Source organism: Rhipicephalus sanguineus, chromosome 1, assembly GCF_013339695.2.
Source record: "Rhipicephalus sanguineus isolate Rsan-2018 chromosome 1, BIME_Rsan_1.4, whole genome shotgun sequence".
Classification (NCBI taxonomy): Eukaryota; Metazoa; Arthropoda; class Arachnida; order Ixodida; family Ixodidae; genus Rhipicephalus; species Rhipicephalus sanguineus.
Window position 1 is genome coordinate 29,010,984 of NC_051176.1, and position 21,870 is coordinate 29,032,853.

Below are 21,870 nucleotides of genomic sequence, written 5' to 3' on the forward strand. Positions count from 1 at the left end.
TATACGCAAGCAAAACTGAAAAATTGCGGGGGGGGGGGTTGACCCCCCCCCCCCCCCTTGGCTGCGCCCCTGTCGTGTAATGCACATCATTTCGGCTTTCTTAACAGCAATCCTTTCGTTTATGCACTGTCGCTAATCGCGCGAGCATGCCTCGTAGAACTTACCTCGAGTTCAACGTCGTATGAGATTCGCTGCACTTGCGAGTTGCAGCGCGCCGAAACGGTTCCTTCAATCTCCTGCACGTCGTAAATATACTTGGCGTTGACGAGCTTCTTGCCTTTACGCAGATTGCTTGGCCTGAAGAACTCAGACACACCAGAAATTGGCCGAAATCCAAAGCGCAACACAACCGACAGTGGCGGCTCCATTGCGCATCTGAGCTTAGTGCTGCATGCGGCCGCCAGTCTGACTACTCGAAACTAACGAACTTATCGTAGGGGGCGCTTTTTAGCACCGCTTTCGCAGCGCCGCCTGGGCAGCCAGGCAGGCCTATATGGCGGCGCCTTCATCGCGGAAGCCAACCGAAACGCGCTTCACGAGAGTCTTGTGAGTCCTGCAGAAGTGATAACTCTCTTTTCCTGCTTCTACCTTCCAAAAGGGGACGAGCTAACTGTACGAAAAGGTCAAATCCATCCCTCAGCGCGGACTGCGTTCCATTGGCCACGACGTACCGCGGCGTCGCGACAAGGGTGGTCGACAAAGATGTCTTCAAACCAGAGGCACCTTCTGTCATTTGTTTGTCGTTTAACCCATGTGAGAAAAATGCCTTTCACTAACGATATTTTTTAGAGGTACGAGCTGTTTAAATTCATTTTCAAACGTTTAATGTGTGCACTAAGTATCCTTTAAAATAATCAGCACCGTTGCCTCTGAGATTAGTTCCGGTTGAGCGCCTTGCAACACCGCGGCCGGAGCTAATCGCCGAGGCCACGTGTATTATCATCATGGTCGGCCTTTAGCGCATTGCTCGGCCGGCGCGCGCCCTCTTCTCCATCGTCTGCTCGGTCCCCAAGTACGTGCGCCCGACTGATTAGCTAATTGGCTGGGCGGTATAAGTAGCTAATTAGGTCAGGCCTCATAGCGCTGCTGTTCCTTCTTGCTTCAAGCGCCTGAAACTTCGTGAAGTAGCGACACTCTCCTCCTCCGCTCTCGTTCCTCCTTGGTCTCCTCTCCTTCGCACTCTCTTTTCGAACACGGCGCCACCTACTTTGCTCCTGCGTAGCAGACAGTCTTTCGCGGAGATAGCGCTTGCTTGCCAGGCAGCGCGCTGTAAGCATTCGCACCAGCCGTCTACCTCTAAATATTTTTTTTTGTTTCAATTAATTTTTGTTTAGGTGATGTTAGCGTTTTTATACAGCATCGGCTACTCCTTTTCGCAAATAGAATTCGGGAAAATCACAGCAATGAAAAAATATTGCATAAAAGAGCACAAAGGGAGAGTTCGTGTATCTCCTTCTAGAGCACAAAATTTCTTTCCGGTGGCTTATGCACATTTGTTAACTGCACCTCTTGCTGTTTGATAACTTATTTTAAAATAGTGTAAACGGGCTTAACGGTGGCCCATGACAGCTCAGTGTAGTGCCGCATAGGGTATGCAATATGTGCATAGAGCATGTGCTTGCCTTTCATTGGTAAATTAAGTAGTCTTTTCATTAGCAAAGTAGTTCTTTCATTGGTAAATTTCAACTCACGAGACACACTGCAGTCCCTGAAGTCACCGCGCGCGCAAGATCAGCTACTCCTGGACATCAGGCGCTTAGGCAAAACCCACAGGGTCCCTTATGCATTCGCCTAAGCCGACTCGAAGGCGAAAGCAATCTTCTTGTTCTTCTTTAGTTGACGTATTGATCCTACCCCGCACCCCTCCGAAAGCTTTCACCTGGTTTTGCATTGCCTCCGTGATCGGCTCAGCGATCACGGAGGCAATGCAAAGCGACGATGTCATCTGATGTCATCGTGTGACGTCACGTTATGTGACGCCATGGTGACGTCACTATGACGTCATCATGGCGTCATTTTGGCGTCATCATGGCGTCATCATGGCGTCAGTTTTGGCGATCTGTGACGTCATGATGACGTCATTCGGTGAAGTCTTCGTGGCATGATATTTTGGATCACTCGTGTTGACGCCGCTGACGCGGGACGGCGACGTCAATGACGGTCGGTTTTAGCGTTCGATGAGGCATCTAAAGCTTTCGCAATAATATTGCGCCAGAAGGCGTACATCAATTATCGTTGGTATACTTGGACGGCGTCGGTTTTTTCGTTAAGTGATTAAACACACCAACCACATTGAGCAAGTGCGCCATGTAGATGTATCTTACATACGAATTATATCGCTGAATGAACGAGAAAGCGAATGTAAAAACTAGCGCGTCACCGTAAACGTTTCCTTCGCGAGACCTCCACTAGCGGATATAAGGCTTTACACGATATAGGACGTAAACCTAGGCGCGAAATGGCACGTATACGTGAGGTTCCTGAACGATAAACGCACCCTACGACTCGGATGGAAACGCAGGCTTTGCATAGCTACCTTCGCATCGCAAGTCCACCGGCTGATCGGTCAACGTAAAGGACCCAGAGAAATCTATTTCCTCTTATTTAAACGATCACGCAACAAAAACAAACGGAGAGTATAAATCCTAATGCGAGTTTTCACACTCAAGCTTTGTTTATTCAAAAGAGCTGCGCCGAATCTTCTGAAGTTTCGCAATGACATTGTTGATCGTCCGTCCGCGTGCATGATGCTAGCTGCGCACAAACCAATACCGCGAACTCGAACCGGTCCGCGCATTACGTCAAGCAGAAAATGTAGCCACGTACTGTTGACCAAAGAAACAAAAACAAGACCCGCAGAAGCAGTAATAAAACGTGCGTGGGAGATGGCGACGTACTGCAGCGCGATGTCCGCTCTAGTATACGGAGTTGGAGCGGGCATCGAACTTCGCGAACCTCGACGCATACTTACAGTATGGAAGACTAGCAACTTACCTCGCATAGTCAAGTCGAAAATGTCGGCCTGAAGCTCTCCCTTCCGATTGTGTACCCAAGTATTTCACCGCAACTCGTTGCGCTTACCGGACGGTATCATGAGGAGCCTTTTGCCTTGGCTAGGCTTGTTCTGACACCAGAAGGCGCAGCAGCCGCCTATGGCAGCGAACAGCGACGTCCGTCTCGCACGAACAGTATTTCACAGCACAAAGCGCACGGAATGACAAGTTTGTAGCCGTGAAACACAAGCGCTGTGCACCAGCGAGTGCACGCTTCACGTGCAAAGATGGCAGTCGATAATAATTAATTAATATATGGGGTTTAATGTCCCAAAACCACGATATGATTATGAGGGATGCCGTAGTGGAGGGCTCCGGAAATTTCGACCACCTGGGGTTCTTTAACGTGCACCTAATCGAAGTACACGGGCCTCAAACATTGTCGCCTCCATCGAAAATGCAGCCGCCGGGCCGGGATTCGATCCCGCGACCTTCGGGTCAGCAGTGGAACACCATAACCACTAGACCACCGTGGCGGGGCAAGATGGCAGTCGAGAGCGACTGTAAACAAACCAACGCTGCGCGCGGTCCCACGTGACGGCAGCTGGCCAATACCGACGCGGCGTCAGCCTCCGAGAGGGCAGAGGAGAGAGAAAAGAGAGGAGGAGCGCCTTTAAGCACGTATGCTGCGTATTTCGCTACTTTACGAAGTTTGAGGGGCTTTATTCTTGCTTGGTCAGCATGGCGCGGTCGGGGCGGTGCAACATTCTGTCCGCGGCTGTGCATGTGGTTTGGCGTTGTGTTTACATGCGTGTGGAGATGCATTCTCGGTTTTCAGATACTCGTAGTGTAGCCGCATAGTGCTGACTGCGGTCAGCTAGTGACCGATGCTAACGTGTTGTGTTCATGGGTACACACAAGCGGCTATGCGACGGATATCAACAATTGAGTCAGCGCGGTATTTCTCCGCTCCCAGCGACGAGACGCTTTGCTGCTCATGGAACAAAATATTCCGCACGCCGACAAAGAACTCTGGACGAAGTCTATGGTTTGCGATATCTGTTCTCACGACAACGATGTCCTCAAAAACTGCATATATGTAATCAACGGAACGGCTGCTAAAACAGCGCGTGAAAAATGAAGCATGTTGAAGGTGCGACCTCGAGCTTTTTTTTTTCCCGCATCTACCTTCCTCTCAAAGCCGAAATGAAGGCGATGAGGGCAGCAGCAGCAATATCTTCGTCTTTGCAGAATATCATGTAGTTCAAAGAACAGTTGTCAGCTAAGGATTCAGCGCAGTTCATGGGTCTCTGCCACCGACAGAGGAGCAAGATTCTGAAACTTCTATGGGGCAAGTGCAAGCGAAAAGCTCACAAGGATTGTGATGCACAAAGAGATCAACTGCCTCGCACTGCAAGCATATAGGGCTTGCTGCACAGCATGACGCTTCTCCCACTTACCACGAGCAGCCGACTCAATAGTGTCAGGCGTACCTTGCGAATATTCATGGCTACACTGCAGCTGCTCTTGAAACAATCTATACCTTCTGAAAGGACAAGCCTGATGTACAGACGTGCGGAACAATTGTGCTGGATGAGACCAAACTGAACGAGACTTCCGCAAGTCACCTGATAAGTTTGATGGTTCTGTCGACTTGTCGACTTCAGCAGAACAAAGCGGAGTCATATCTGCCGATCATGCTGATTATTACGCTCATCCTTCTGTTGCATTTACACTGGTTCACTTGTGAAAGTGGGGCTCCGATGAAAAAAGGAATAGTGTTGCCTTCTTTCTTTTTCGTCCGAAATAAAGTGCTGAGATTGCGTATACATATCAGGATAGCTGCCTTGAATTTATCCATTGCACTTTAAAATGCGTACACCAATTGGCCTGCTGATTGGTACTTCACGCGTCTTCTTCAATGATATAAAATAGTAGCGCTGAAACGAATAATTGGTACTTTCCTTCAAAGTACTGTTAACTTGAGTCTGACAAACGAGTAGCGCGTTTACATGCCTGTTACTACTGCTGAGATATTTGCATTGTCGTCAAACTGAAATGAAAATTCAACTTAACTTGAAAAGAGATTTTGGCGTCTTGGTGGCGATGGCTAAATGTAACGGGAATCTTCACCGGGTCTTTTTTTTACTAAATGCGCGAGAATAGGCAACAGCTGAATATAGAGCGTAGCGGACGGCCAAGGCTACTGGAGCTGTTGAAAACTCACTTCAACAGAGTACTCCGGGAGAATGCAGCTTAGTTTTTCACAACTCGGTGAAGTTTTTTTTATCAATCCGCTAAACACGAGGCCTTGAAAATATTAAAAAGTGCACAGGTGTAAACACCTGTTGCGATTGTTGGTTGCGAATTCGGAGGACTCGAGCGTGTTCGCCAATACAAGAGCTGCACTCGCGTAGAGCTGCTTGCGGCGCTCCCGCCATCTGGCGGCAAGCCACCCTAGCAAAAATTCTAATAGAAAAACTAATAGCCTATGAGGTTATGGACACTAATACATGTATTAGACTAATACAGTATAAGACTAATAACCTGTACAAGTCTTATTGGACAACACTAATAGGACAAGACCAATAGCCTGTATTAGGCTCATAGGCATAAAATAATAGCCTGTATTAGGCTCATAGGCATAAACCAATAGCCTGTATTAGGCTTATAGGCATAAACTAATAGTCTGTATTAGGCTTGTAAGCATAAACTAATAGCCTGTATTAGGCTTGTAGGCATAAACTAATAGCCTGTATTAGGCTTATAGGCATAAGCTAATAGCCTGTATTAGGCTAATACGCATAAACTAATAGCCTCTATTAGATCAATAGGTGCCTGCACAGGCAGCGAGCAGGCTTTGCTCGTAGCATGTGGCAGCGGCATGCATGTCACTTCATATGACACAAAGGCAGTTGTCAAACACAAACACACTGCTTAAATCGTCAAGTGAGGTGAGCCCTCTACAGTTAACTTTCCTCATTTGGCTGCTGAGGTGGTGGTGTTAGCTGCTGAGTTGGTGGCGTCAGTACCTTCATGATGTCCGCAATTTTCACAGCGAGGTCAACCTCCTTAAATGGATACTTCCAGATGAGGAGTGGCTGAAGAAATCTAGAACCAAACACATAAGTAAATCACTTTTTAAAGGGGCCCTGCAACACATTTCTTAGTTATACTGGAATAGTCTCATTATTGACGTATGACTCTTCACGAGTCATATGCCGCAAAAATTTTTCGAATCCGTCAAGTACCAAATTATAGAGATCACGTTCCGCAGCTTTCTCCCTCAACTCAACTCCGCGAGCGCGCGGAGAGCTAGGCAGCGAGTCGAGGGAGGGAGCGCAGACGAGCGAGGCTCCGCCCAAGAGCGCCGGCGGAAATTTTTTCTTCATTTTTTTCTCTCTGACGTCTGGGCGCAACCACGTGGTCTGTGCCGCCACTTCCGGTCGGCTTGCGTCGTTCTCGTCGAGCGGAGCCGATGTGTATCGCTCGCGCGTGCTTGAAAACTGCGCGTCGGTTTGGTAATGTTGGGTGTGCACCTCGAACGCCGTAGTGTTTTCATCGCTCTGCTAACCATGGAAGCAAACCTGCGCGCTCGTTTGGAACGAATGACAGCTGAGATCGGTTTCGGCCCATACTCCGATACACCGCCTCGTAAGACGGCACTGGCAGACGACCCCGAAGCGCCGCCATTAGTGGACGCCAGCATTGTTATCGGAGACATGCTGCACGGCTGCCTCGGTCGGTCGTGAGAACGTGCCGACGATGCAGTTCCCAGCTGACGAGGCAACACTCGAACGGCTGCCACTCTCAACGGCAACCGGCGATGGTCAAAAGCACAGAAATATTCACGTTTTCGGCACTGCGCATGGCGAAGAAAACGGAACCACGCAACTACGAGCAGACGAGCTGTCGGTGAGACCGGAAGTGCTAATATTAATGTTTGTTCGGTGTTTTTAACGCGATAACAGAATATAAACATACATATTATCTACTTATTGAACTCAAAATTAACAACGAAAGTAATAATGAGGGTGTTATCGTGATTATAACATCAGCCAATGGTGGAACTGCCGGCAATCGCGTCATATTTTGCGGACTAATACATCATTTGTCGAGAGAAGAGGGAGCGATTTTCAGCTGACTTTGAGAATTTATTGTAAATTCCAGGCCGTGCGCATCGCTATAATATTTGGCTCGCGTGTTCTCGGGAGCCTCGACTACCGATCGGCAGCGCTTTTTGAGCATGCTCGAAAAGTGTTGCAGGGCCCCTTTAAGCTCACAAACACAGAACGCAGGCACTGTGTTCCTTCTGTCCGTCCGCGTCAAGCGCGCGCTGTATTTGCCTTGTTATGTTCAACGAACTAGCTCGAGATGCGTTATTCCATAAAACATGAAACAAATACGACACTAAATCGGAAACTAATATTTAAGTAGCTGCAGTGGCAGGCAACCATCTGTCACAACGAAAACTACAGAGGCAGAGCTTCACCCATTAACAACATGGCTGACACATGCTACAATTTCTCATTTGCTGACATCAGATCAGACAACAACACCAAAAAAATTTAACACCAACGGAATTTTATTATGCTTCTTTCCCCCAGCTTAAATTAAAGAAGATGCGACTGCGCAGCTGTCAATGTTTAATTTTAGCAGCAGCAACAGTGCCCTGTAGAGGGCACTGTTGATGCTCAGCTTCAGGTTTCAGAGGGTGTGCTATGTGAGCTTTCAGGTTAGGGAACTTGACATAATTGAGGATGCCAAGGATCATGCATAGTAAAATGTGAAGAAAAATATTAGATTAAACGTAAACGAAATAAAGCAGCAGATATTTGAACATGCACTAACAAATAACTGTGAGTGTTTTCATAATTTCTAACAAAATGTGACATGCTACTGCATGCTGTGCAGGTCACATAATAGAAGAACAGATAAACAACTTACAGTACCGGCCACTGCAAAAGGCAACCGATTAATTATCAAAAGAGAAATCGAAAGCGCATGCAAAGTGGTTGATCTCAATGAAGTGCCCAACATGATAAAAATTGTATCACAAACCTGCTTCGAAGATCTTGCGCAGCTTCACAACTTCTTGCCGAAGACAATCATCCTCCTTTCGTGCTTCAGGAGGAAACAAAAGGCCCAGTGCTTTTTCCTAAACTGTGCTTCGGTGTCCTTCACACGACATTTTGGCACTTGTTTCTGTCTTTTGTGCTGGTACAGGCAAAAGCAAAGAAATAATAATTTGGTGAAAACTAGAAACCACAGAAATGTATGTATGCATGTATGTAGCGTCCATACCGTGTGTCAACCTCCGAACGCCGTGTCATCAGTGACCAGGTCGATGACATGCTCAAACGTGGCATAGTCCAACCATCCAGCAGTCCATGGGCCTCTCCAGTTGTGCTTGTGAAGAAGAAGGACGGATCTATCAGATTCTGCGTGGATTGCCGGCGTCTCAACCGAATCACCCGCAAGGATGTCTATCCTCTGCCGCGCATCGACGATGCCTTAAACTGCCTACAGGGAGCAGAATTCTTCTCTTCCTTAGATCTGCGCTCTGGATACTGGCAGGTACCCATGGCGGAGACCGATCGCGAAAAAACAGCTTTCGTCACGCCCGACGGGCTCTACGAATTCACAGTCATGTCCTTTGGCCTGTGCAACGCGCCAGCTACATTCGAGCGAATGATGGACAAGATCCTTCGAGGCCTCAAGTGGAATATTTGCCTTTGTTACTTAGACGACATTTTCGTCTTTTCAAGCGATTTTTCGACCCATTTAACCCGCCTCGAGCAAGTTCTCGCTTGCCTCTCCGCCTCTGGACTGCAACTGAACTTGAAGAAGTGCCACTTCGCCGCTCGAAAGCTTACGATACTAAACCAAGTGGTTTCGAAGGACGGCATTCTCCCTGACCCAGCCAAAGTTACAGCCGTTTCAGCGTTTTCCAAACCGACTACCATGAAACAGCTCCGAAGCTTCATTGGTCTTTGTTCTTATTTCCGGCGCTTCGTTCGCAATTTCGCGACCATCATCGCTCCTTTGACCAAGCTCCTCGCCGGCTCTAGTGATCTTTCGGCATGGTCTCCCCCTTGTGACGATGCTTTCAATGAGCTGCGCCGCCTCCTTACGTCGCCGCCTATTCTGCGACACTATGACCCATCTGCACCCACTGAGGTCCACACAGACGCTAGGGGTGTAGGGCTGGGCGCTATTCTTGCACAAAGGAAAGACGGCTTCCAAGAGTATGTCGTTGCCTACGCAAGCCGAGCTCTTAGTAAAGCCAAAAGCAACTATTCAGTCACCGAAAAGGAGTGCCTCGCCATTATTTGGGTGATAGAAAAATTTCGGCCTTACGTGTATGGACGCCCTTTTGACATCGTGACTGACCACCACGCCCTTTGCTGGTTGTCGTCACAAAAGGATCCAAGTGGTCGCCTCGCCCGATGGGCGTTACGCCTACAAGAGTACGATATCCGCGTGGTGTATCCCCCCGGCCGCAAACATTCGGATGCAGACGCCCTCTCCCGTTCACCCCTTTTTTCTGACCCTGCCTGCTGCACAAGTCCTCTCTGTGATACCACTGCCCTCACCATCGTCGACATGCCATCCGAGCAGCGCAAGGATCCGTGGCTTGCATCCATTCTGGACATCCTGGCTGGTCGGACCGCTTCTCCCTCTACTCGCACGTTGCGTCGTCAAGTCGAACACTTCACCACTCGCGATGACGTGCTTTACCGACGAAACTACACACCCGGTGGCCGTCAGTGGCTACTAGTCATTCCACGTCACCTGCGGTCCGAAATTTGTTCCACGTTCCATGATGACCCCCAATGTGGCCACGCAGGTTTCCTAAAGACATATTCTCGGATCAGGCTCCGATATTACTGGCGTGGTATGTACCGTTTTATTCAACAGTACGTTCGGGCTTGTTCCACATGCCAGAGACGTAAGACTCCTCCTCAACACGCCGGCGGTACCTTATTACCTTTGCCGTGCCCCTCCCGGCCGTTCGACCGCGTCGGCCGCGACATCTACGGTCCGCTTCCGAGTACTGCAGACGGTAATCGTTGGATCATCGTTGCCGTCGACCACCTCACGCGGTACGCCGAAACTTCACCTCTTCCTTCACCTACAGCAAACGACGTTGCCAGTTTCATTCTGCACAATATCGTCCTTCGTCATGGAGCACCTCGAGAGTTGCTAAGTGATCGTGGTCGCGTGTTCCTCTCCGACGTCATCACAGCATTGCTGCGTGCGTGCCGCGTCGTCCACCATACCACAAGCGCCTATCATCCCCAAACCAATGGAATGACAGAACGCTTCAACCGCACCCTTGGTGACATGCTGTCTATGTACATCTCGTCAGACCGCTCAAATTGGGACCGAGTACTACCGTTTATTACGTTCGCCTATAACACCGCCATTCAAAGCGCTACTGGGTTTTCCCCTTCTTTGGTCCTTTACGGACGCGAACCTTCCTGCACTATGGACACCATTCTTTTGTACAGACCTAACGCCTCCGAGACCACAACTCTATCCCAAGCCGCTACATACGCTAAAGAATGCCGCCAACTGGCACGGTCATTCACAACACAAGACCAAGGGCGCCAGAAGCACCACCACGACGCATCCACTAACACTCCTTCCTACGATCCAGTCTCGCTCGTCCGGCTGCGAGTCCCTTCTGCTGCTCCTGGCCTTTCCACCAAGTTGGTCCCCAAATACCATGGCTCATATCGTATACTCCAAAAAAACATCACCGGTGAACTACCTCGTCGAGCCAGTGGAACCATCTTCTGACCATCGTCGCCGTGGCCAGGAAATTATCCACGTGTCCAGACTCAAGCAGTGCTACGACCCTCCTGTGTTTACTGGTCTCTAGGTCGCCAGGATGGCTCCTTATTTCGCGGGGAATAACTGTACTGAATGTAAACGACAGACGCTCCGCTGTTACGGAAGACGACGACGACGATCGGTGGCCGTGGTTGTCGCTCGCGCACGCGCTCGCCAGTAGCCAGACCTGCCTGATAAAGAGCCTTCGCTCGCAACGCAACGTCTGACCCTTTCTTGACGTACAACACTCCTATTGCAATATATATATATATATATATATATATATATATATATATATATATATATATATATATATATATATATATATATACCAAAATAACAAAGGGTTTCTAGGTCCGGTGAAATATTCGCACAAACATCAAACAGACGCGCGTGCGAAGCAATTTTTTATTTACGTTTCGCTCGGGGTTCGAGCTTCATCTGATGAAGCTCGGTAAAAAAAAATTTCTTCGTACGCGCGTCTGTATGATGTTTCTGTATATATATATATATATATATATATATATATATATATATATATATATATATATATATATATATATATATATATATATAAAGACAGACGTCTTGCCCCAAAACCAGATTAGGAAAAACATTCTGCTTCCATTCCTAAGCGTGCACGTGCCACAGCGGATGGTTCATACATGATGGCATGTGGCAATATATATACACAGTCCAGTCACATTTATGTGCCCACCACGTACTTTCGACGGGCCCGTTAAATAACCAATTACAGAAGGCAGGTGGCCGCACAATGCAGTTGAGCGTATGTAAAAGGTGTGTGAGGGCTTCGGGAAACATTGCAATCGTTGGCGTAATGCCGAAGTGGAGCGATTTGTCCGACATCCAAAACGGCATGACTATTGGGACCAAGGGTGGAAGCATTTCCGAATACGGTTAAGTTTGTGAAATGTTTGTGTGACACAGTGGTAAAAGTGTACCGTGCATGGCAAAATGTGGCTGTTCAAAATCAGCGACGTGTCAAGTGGGGTGCACAACGGGTCATAGAGAGGCCAACGACGGCTGCAGTGATGCGTTCGGGCGGATAGACGTGCTACCGTTGAGCAACTGACCGGCCATTTGAACCAAGGGACTACCCACAGTGTCTCCCAAACTACTGTTCAGCGAACGTTGCCGAGCCTTATCCTCAGCAGCAGATGCCTGGTTCATGCCCTATGCTGAATGCTGTTCATCGGCGAGAAAGGCTGGAATTTGCACGCAAGTACCGCAACTGGACGTCCATTGAGTGGCGACAGGTGGCGTTTTCGGATGAATCACGTTTTATGCTCCATCGGACAGATGGACGTTGGCGTATACAGCGTGAAACCTCTGAAAGCAAACACCCTGCAGCCATTGCCGCAAGGGTGCAGGCTGGCGCGCTGGAGAGCAATCTAGCGCAGCTGGCCACTGCACTGGAGTCGACATGGCTCAACACCTCATTGAACACCTTCAGGAACCTAACTCTTCCTGCGCGTCTCACACCTTTGCGAAAGATGGTTATTCTGGCTTTAGACAGGTGGTCACATTAATGTGACTGTGTGTATAAGTTATTAGTGTAACTGGCGCTGCTTGAAAAACGACAAGCTATAGCGGAACTCCATTAACTCGGTAGTTTTGCTAACTTTGATTACGAATATAGGTCGAGTTTCTTTGGTCAAGAATATGGGTCGATAGGTAATTATGAGTAACATTTCCAGAAAAAAAAACTCGATCTATATTCGAATAAATGCGGTACATCACCAGCCACCGTTGGCAAGGTGTTAGCCACTTGAGCCAATCCGAAACCGAAAAAGCCCCCTCTCTCATCAACGCTTTTAGGCGTCATGATAGGTCGGCCAAAAAATGTGGAAGTCACCAGAAATATATATTGCGCATAGGGCTCACTCGGATACAGACTCAGCAAAAGTTTCCTCAACCGGACTCACTTGTATTCAAGCTCACCAAAGTGTTACTCGCCCTGACTGATTCAGGCCCGTATTCGAGAACAGAACTTAAGTGTTGCGAAAAGTTGACTTATGAAAGTACGTGGAAAGTACAAGATAAGTTTGGGGAGTGCTTAAGGCTCACTTGTGAAAGTACCACTTTCCTGTGTAAGTAAGGCTCCTGAGAACGAGGCTATATGTGTTTTCATACTTCTTTCAATAAATAAAGCACAAATAAATAACTGTAATTTTTGCGGAACACTGGCCGTAAATGTTTTAGTCATTATCAAGGTACATTTCGTAAGAGGTGAAATAAATATTTCTCGCTTTTGTCGGTTTTCCAGCCTTAGGCTGGCCACAACAAGCAACCGCCGCTCAGCGGAACGTTACTAGCCTAGTCTAGTAACGTTGGCTAAGCGGCCGTCGGTATAAAGTGGCCGTCACAACTCACGGTTATTTTGTCGTCTACAAATGTGTTTGTTGCTGTGGTGAGATATCACTCCCTATTAGGGAGCGTGCACGAACGGCGGCGACGCTATGCACTTTGGGTAGGCAGCCATTTTTTTGTCCGAGGCGACCGCGGAGTGCAGTGGCGCAGTCGTGTTTGCGAGCGTTGGCGCAGCTCGCAGGTGTGATCAAGTGCGAGCGCGACGCAAATTTAACTCCAAGGAGCGTCGTGCACGATGTCAGCTACACTGGAAGACTACACTGCAACGCTGTGCCAAGAATAGCGCAAGCCGTACGAGGAAAAGACGAGACTCTGCGGGCGGGACGCATTCACGCTTCGTGCGGACGACTGTGTAAGCGATGTGGACTTCTGGCCGCGCGTCTACATCTCCCACATTCACGAATTTCTCGTTTTGAGAACGAGTTTCATTACCGAGGAACAGCTGAAATCAAGAAAGGCCCTCGAGGGCCACACCGTTGTTACGAGTGGCTGGGAGCTGTGGGCGAAGAAAGTCGCCGCCGACACCGTGATCGTCGTCACTCAAGAAAGACGTGTTAATTATTTGACTCTGTCCGCTCGATTTGCAGCCGACAACTGAACAGCGCTTCGCCTCATGTCGAAGGCGAAGTGCGTGCAGGTGCTATGCGCGACAACCCGACAACTGTGTGGCCGATACCGCATCACCGCAAGGCCAAAAAACAAGGTGCAGTTTCGTAGCGGTGGGTGGGAACAGGAACTGTCGTTACCTTAACAACTGTTTGTTGAGACCTGGTTTAGACCAATCGACGAGCTGAGTGGTGCGTCAAGTTGCTATGGGCAAGTTTGCGTCACTGCGCGTACGAGGGGGATTGGTCAGGCGAAGGAAAGGGTGCGGACGTATCTACTAGCGCGAAAAACACACAAAGGACGAGGTAAAAGACGGCAGACAGGCTGCGCCCTGTCTGCCGTCTTTTACCTTTTTTCTTTGTGTGTTTTTCGCGCTAGTAGATATGTCCGCAGTTAATACGCACCAACTAGCCCAACTCGCTTCTCTAATACGAAAGAAAGAGGCGCGAGAATTGTTTTTCGAAATGGAGGGTCTGCGCGGCGCTGTAATATTCGGAAATTGTGATCGCCGCGGTCTGCTGTACGGATTGGCGAGCTTGTTTGGGGGGTGTAAAAAAAAAGTCGGAGCCTGTTTACTGGCCCTTTAAGGGACCCTGCGAGTCTTTAGGTGCACTTTAGGCTTGTCGTCCATCCATCATGTGGCGTGGTCACAGTCAAGCGCTCAATACAGGCAAGGCTAGCAATGCTCAAAGCAGGGTTGAAATGAACGAACAAGGTCCAAAATATATAATTAAAGGAAATAACCAAGGAGTAATCGCAACAATTAACTTAAAATTGCTAAAAAATTTCGGCAGATCCCACTTACCGTGGGAGTCGATGTTATGCGAAGCATGTGGAGGGCGGGTGACTGCGGCGTAACTTTTTTTACTTAGCGACACGTTACAAAATGACGCTAAAGATTTGCATAAATTTTATACACACACACACACACACACACACACACACACATATATATACATATATATATATATATATATATATATATATATATATATATATATATATATATATATAGAACAGCCGCATATGTGTTATATAACCAGTTGTTTACGGTTGGGTAACGCTGCTAATGGCAACGTATTTCTTCTTTTCTTCTGGTATGACCAACACCAAAAGCGGTAAGCTGATATGTAGTGCTTATACGTGTCCCGAGAACGCACGCACGTTTCACGAACCCGTGTGCATGTGTGCAAGACGTCCTTGACCGATCTTGAAAAGGGCATCATCACCATGATCAGTGAGCACCAGCAGCTGGTCATGACTTGTTATAGGATCCGGTCGGGATCGTGGTGACGAGGGGCCCATGTGTAGTGAAGTGTGTGGTATAGTAGAGCTCTTGGAATTCGTGGATGCCTCGGTCATTTCGTCGACAAATTGTCTGTCGACAGAGCCGGCGACATGTCGGAACCTGAAGCCACCCTTGGCGTTGATGAGGTATAGGCCGTCGAGGCTGCTAGGCCTGGATAGTGCTACGTAGACCAACATCAGTGGATAGTGTTTGTCGTATTCGTAGACTACCTGGGCGTATGTGGCCTACGTAGCCTAGTCTACAAAGCGGCTGTCAATCAATCTGGCATCATCCTCGGTCAGCATGAGGCCATCGCCAAGCCTCGTAACAAATGAAGAGGACACTGCGTCGTTCTGGTGGACGAAGTGCACCTTACGGTGCAGTGATGTGGATATCACATGTAACTTTCGTTAATGTATTCCTCCGGGGTCGAGCAATGCTTCAATAGAGCTTGCTGAATCATAGAAATACAAACATAATGTTTATTAGACTGCTATAAAAGCGCAACCAACGCTGGAACTACAGACGTTAATCTGATATGACGCCTGCATCGTAAGAGTACGCATCGTAGGAGTATCATATAGTGTTTATTGCTTTCTTGTAAAATTAGATAGCCAGCACCACAACCAGAATTCACGTTGCACCGATATTACGCCTGCGTAGCCTGTTTTTCCAAACCAGTTTATAGACCTGGCGTGGCTCAGTGGTAGAATACCTTATTGCCACGCAGAATGCTTGGGTTCGATTCCTACTGGGATCCCAATTTTCATTCTTTCCATTCGTTGAGTCAACGCTGCCGATGTTGGTTTTCCTTAATGCTCTAGCATTTAAGTTACCAATGTCTGTTCTCGCCGTTCCTGGGTAGATATAAACTGTCAATCACCTGTGGCGCATACCCGTACACCGCGGCCCGTGGTAAGCGGGTATGTGCCCCACGTGTCTAGTGGAAAGGGATTGACGACGTACGCGACAGGATTTTAAGGTTATTCATGTCATGACCCGGCAGTCATATTCGTCAAATCCTCTTACCCTCCCATGCAGATTTTGGTCTACACCAAGTTAAGGAGGCGATCATGAGAGCACTCAGACGTAGGCGGCTAGATGGATAGATAGATAGATAGATAGATAGATAGATACGTAGATAGAAACGCTCAAAGTGCCAGAGGTTCGCTAAGAAATACTTCGCATTTAAAACGTTTCCGAAACATGCGGCCGACTCCGGCGCCGCGTAAGAGAATGCGCCACCGCCTCGCAGAGCGCACGATTTCTCCTCTCACGGACTCTCTACGGCGCTACATCTGAAGGGGGAGACAACCTGGCGGAACTCGCTGCAGGCGGCACGCTTGCCGTAACAAGTCCACGAAGCGCAGCGAAAGCAGCGCACACCGAGTTTGCGAATATCCCTGACAAGATTCTACTCGTGCTTACCTCAAACACTGACGTCATCGATGGTTTCGTAAAGGGAGCAGTGGGAACTCTACGAACGGGAATCGCCGGGTGCCCGTGCTATGCACTTCATCAGGTTCCACAGTAGTGGAGCTGCATATGGTTTTTTTTTTTCACGCTAGTTTTCAGGGAACCAACATTGATTCACAAAAAGCTTCAAGACAATGTATACGATTACTGTACCATTCACAGCGCAAAAAAGCTTATTCAAATAAAAAGATGGATTTAAAGTTAAAAATTTTCATGTTTGTTTTATTTTCGACATCTCCTTTTTGCGGCATCCCGCATATGCCTTAAGTTGATAACTATGGAAACTTAAGGCTGACTGAGTGTGCAGCACTAATTGTGTAATAAACTGTTGTCATTCAACTATATGCACGAAATATTGAGTCTACAAATCTCCCGAACAAAGAATGAATAAATAAATGGAAAAAAGTAACGAATTGACAATATGCAATAGCATACAACTTAAATTGTGAGGGACTCCGTCATGATGTGTTTAGTGCGATGCTAATAAATTGTTTCCATGACACGACAAGGCTTTCAAGAGAGATTGTTGAGGCTACCTCATCCCTGGGTTTCGTGTGTAAGAGCACCCCGCCCTAAATGATAAAGAACTGTCGTTTCTTAGGGGTTAATTGTTGTGCGCACGATATACATTGTGATGGTTTTCCTCAGGTGATATAAGTAAGCGACTGTGGAAATAAAGATTACTCTGGAAGTTAGCGCCTGTGTTGTGTGTCCTCTTCTCGTGTCTCTGTTCATCCAGCGTCATTTTTCGTCGATAGCATTCACCACCAAAAAGCCCAAACTTCAACCGTGCTCATCTTAGTGTCTAACTATGAAGGGAGGTTTCCCGTCTCTTCCACGCCGTCACAAAACAAATGTCGTTTTGCTATGGGAACTAATCGCGACTACTTTTGAAATTCGTCCTGCGATGCTACACCGCACCCAGCTAGTGCGCTTCCCTAGTTGTCCAGAGGGGCAGCTGTCACTGATGTCGCCCCCTGTATTCAAACGACAGGTCATTCGTCTATGGTCTCAGCGCGAAACCGGCCACTAGAAATTCAAGTTCTTAATAAACGGAGTCCATATCAACAAAGTTCTCTTAGGTCACAATTCCTCGTACGATTATTATCACGTGAATCCTGATGCTTGATACGAAAATTTTTGGGAATTCGGGGTCCTGAGCCAACGTTGACTAAATTTTACCAGTTTTGCGATAAAATGAGACACGGACCCACCTTGTGAGCTTAGTTAGCGGGTGTCGCGCTGTTTCGATTGCCGTTCATGGCACCCTAATGTTAGGTTGCACGCTAAAGTGGTCTCATTCAATCTGGGCCGTGCCTCAAAGTCATATCTTGGTTTCAGCGCGCAACCCCCCCCCCCCCCCCAAAAAAAAAAAAAGTCGGATGCGGGCGGCCACTGGTACCATTTTTCCAAAGACCGAGAGCACAGCGCTAATGTTTATGGTGCTGTGTGCAATTTTGCCGTTTCGTACGCTTGCCCGCCCGGGTTATCACACATGTGCCATTGACCTAGTTTTGACCCAGTGGCAAGTTTTATAGTGAAGAATTAGTTGAGTGGCGAATAGCACACCTATTACAGACCCCAGCTCGACCGGAGCCCGAAGCTCATACGCTCGAGCCCTGCCTGCAGACACGCATAACATAACGCATTGCGAGGCCTTTAACCCGGCCGTGTCGGACTCGTGTCCGGTACAGTTCTAAGCCCGTGCAGTGCTTTAGTCAAGATGATATTCTGTAGCATCCACTCCTTACGCCACTTCCGTATGTTGTCTTTTCTGAATAATCTTCGACCAAGTCTGCACAACGTAAATTGCATCTGTTTTCTCCCTCCTCTTCCCGTCTAGACGAACAAATGGTTCAAGGTATTGGACGGGAAGGAGTCCTTTTTTTTTCTGCCCTGGGGACGACAACCATGTTATGTCTTAATACGTATGGCCCCATGATAGCCCATTTGCGTGAACGTATGCGTTTAATCATCATCTACAAATGACGACAAGAAATGTAAAAAGAAAAAAACCACGCCCCTTCAGGTTTTATTCGAAGGTAACACAGCTGTTTGTGTCTCCAGCGTCTTGTTCTTCTTGTGAACCTTCGTCGGAAGCGCCGAGCAGCGTCGCTGCAGCCGCCAGGAGACGCGATAAAAACGCGCGTATACACAGTTACGTCCCGTGGCGGCACCAGCGCGACCGCGGCGGAAAAAAATCCCTGATGCTCGCCGAATCGCACGCTTGCGGGACTAGTGCTCGCAAGCCTCTCTTTGTACTAGAGAGGAGTGCGAGGCCCGCGGTGCAGTGTCCAGACTCAGTGCTTGAGGCCTCCGAAGCCGAAGCCGCCGCCGTAGCCGCCTCCGTATCCGCCGTGTCCGTAGTGTCCGCCGACGAGGTGAGCGCCCTGGTGGAGCTTGTTGACGTGGTGCACGGTCTTGACCAGGAACGAAGGGCCAGGAACGGTCTTGTGGTAGCCGTAGCTGTGGCCTTCGTCGTAGCCGCCGTAGCCGCCGAAGCCGCCGTAGCCGCCGTAGCTGTGACCGAAGTCGCCAGCGAGGACGACGGCGGCGCAGGCGCAGAGGAGGAGGGCGACGAACTGCGAACGTGAAACGTTTGCATTGGTTAAAATATGAACATAAATACACATAGGTAGAAAGTTATGTTGGCATATATGACATTAAGACGTTTGCGGGGATAACGAGGCCGCACCAAGCACGGGGCCGGTTTAATCCGCCTCTTACATTTTCCTGCGCTGCCCTCTGGCATTTCGGTGGAGTTTTCGTAGGGGCAGGGAAAACCCGTATGGGCAGAACAAAAGCCTCGGAGATCGTTTCGCGACTTTTCCGCTAGGGGAAGTGCGCATGCGCCGTAGCATCGTGAAGAAAAGGCGGAGAAATATGGGAGTGGCTGGCAGTGGGTGTAGTCACGATGGCGATGATACTTACTAAACGCAGGTCGCCATATGCCGGGTTGCATTCATATTTTGTATTTGTTTACTGCGCCGTAACGCGCCCTTTCTAAAAAGAATAAGGAACACTTATCTCGCGCCAAGCCACAGGGGAGGCTCAGATTCTATGTGCCATTGCCTGCGTGTAAGCGGAGGGGTCGCTATACGAAGAACCATAGCGACTGCCCTGAACCAAAAAAAAAAAAAGAAAGCTTGATGAAAAGAGTCAGTTTTGGTTAATCGGTGAAATTTAAACTAAAGGACGGCATGCACGGGCAGAGAAAGCCGGCGTTTGTATGCCCCCTTTCGCTGTGTAGGAAGATTAATTTTTTTTTTGCTGTAAACCAAAGCACCTTGAATTTATTGCGAGAGTTCTCAGAAAAACGAGACAAAATACAAAAAAGTGGTAAATTCGATTTTCCCGCTCCTCGATATTGTTTCACTCGCCTAAAAAAAGTTTTGCATGGTAATTTCACTCACGTAATGTGGAACAACGCTTTTTCTAACCTAATCTAACGATATAAATTTAGGGAGACTCAGTACACTGATTAACGGTGTGATAAGAGTTGAGACAGACGCATTACTCGCTAGATACGTAGTTGTTCCGCAGCCTTATTGATAACAGGCTTCAGTGTTCTCTCGTACGTCTTTTGGAAAACTCCCGATTATCATGGACACGGAGTTGCCGAACTCGATCATTGCAAATTATACAAGATTCTCAATAAATACAGTTCGATGGAGGCGAAAATGTTTGAGGCCCGTGTACTTAGATTTAGGTGCACGTTAAAGAACCCCAGGTGGTCGAAATTTCCAGAGCCCTCCACTACGGCGTCTCTCATAATCATATCGTGGGTTTGGGACGTTAAACCCCAGATATTATTATCTCAATAAATACAGCGAATTGCTTCATGGCGGTAGGAATGTCACGTGTTTGTTTTATCATTACGGTACCGTAGAACACTCGTTGTTTAATGCAGGGACAAGTCATGGTTGCTGACACCAAGTGTGAACACTTTCTTACCCAGACGGTGTTCAATACTGTTACTGGCATCTCTTGACAAGCTGCAGATATAAGCCAACCTAAATAAATATGTAGGTGAGATTTATCGTACTCTGGCCATGCAGCAACACTTGCTCAGAGGTAAATGTGAATAAAAAAAAAAGAAGCATCTTGGGGCCGGTGAGAGTAGACACCGAAGAATGAGCAGCTGCCAAAATTTTTCAACTTGGCCATACTCTCGATTTAATGCCATTACATAATTCATTCATTTTTTTACTCTTTCTATGAAATCTCGCCGACTTTGTTTCGAATCTACACTTTCACAGCAGACATGCACCGCTGTGCCGCGCAGTATTTGGAAAGAAGCGATTCACGAGAGTGTATATATAAATTTTCGTCTTTAAACATGAACAAACAGCTTGGTTAGACGGTCAACGAAGATTCCTTCATCGCAATGAAAAGCTCGCGGCTCATCCAAGCACGCAGATGCATCTCGATGAGGTGGGCGAGAGGCAACAGTGCGCACCTTGACACCACGTGCTTTGTCGCGTCGCGTGCACGGCGTCTTTGAACATACCTTCATTTAATACTTAATATTACAGCGCTTTCCAACAGTGAAACAACAAACTCGGATTTTCCCATAGTGCATTACTTGGTAAACGCTCCAGCGGACGACGAGTAGAGTTGACATATGATTTCACACGTATAATTTACAATGCACTCGGCTGTTACCTTAAACCCTTTTCTTATACGGGCTGACCGATGATATTTGAACAATATAAAGTTAGTAATAGTAGCTACGTAAATGGGCAAAGATGACCGTAAGCGTTGTCGATAAGTTTTGCCTACATCATGACAGGAATGAAAAACTGCTATATGCATATGCGAGAATAAGACACGAACTCGACCACATGGCGCTCGCCGTATCCACGTGGCGAGCACTGTGCGGCTGTATAATGGCATCGGACGAAAGGAATAAACTTCAAGTCCGAGACCCACGCAGTTTCCGAGTCGGCTTCAACTTACCGCAGCGTTCATGGCGATGGTTGGCGTTACGGCGCAGACGTGCTTAGCGATTCCTTAAAGTGCTTCTTTGTAGTCGAGGGATGGATGGAAGCTCGAGTCGGCCGGCGGCCTTTATATACGCGCCGAGAGGCAGGAAGCGGGCATTCGCACGTCGCAGGTGTGAGGGAAAACAGCCCTAAGGGGCAGCCGAACAAGGCTGAGATACGACAAGTTCCATAGAAGGCCTGAAGAGAAGTGTGATAAAGGCTTCATTCTTAAAAGAGCAAAACAAAGCGTTTACTTTTCTCTCTCCACTACGCGCGAGGAGGGGGCCCCCCT

At 48.1% G+C, this 21,870-nt stretch overlaps 1 protein-coding gene across 1 annotated transcript; it reads right to left on the bottom strand.

Annotated features, from left to right (window-relative positions):
* Positions 1 to 18,699: 18,699 nt before the first annotated feature.
* LOC125756186 (glycine-rich protein-like) lies at positions 18,700 to 21,622 on the bottom strand. The gene is made up of 2 exons (XM_037657479.2): positions 21,553 to 21,622; positions 18,700 to 19,175 (listed from the first exon to the last, which is right to left on the bottom strand). The coding sequence occupies exons 1-2, from the start codon at positions 21,562 to 21,564 to the stop codon at positions 18,894 to 18,896; spliced, it is 294 nt and encodes a 97-aa protein (XP_037513407.1). The 5' UTR covers positions 21,565 to 21,622; the 3' UTR covers positions 18,700 to 18,893.
* Between the last annotated feature and the right edge of the window lie 248 nt (positions 21,623 to 21,870).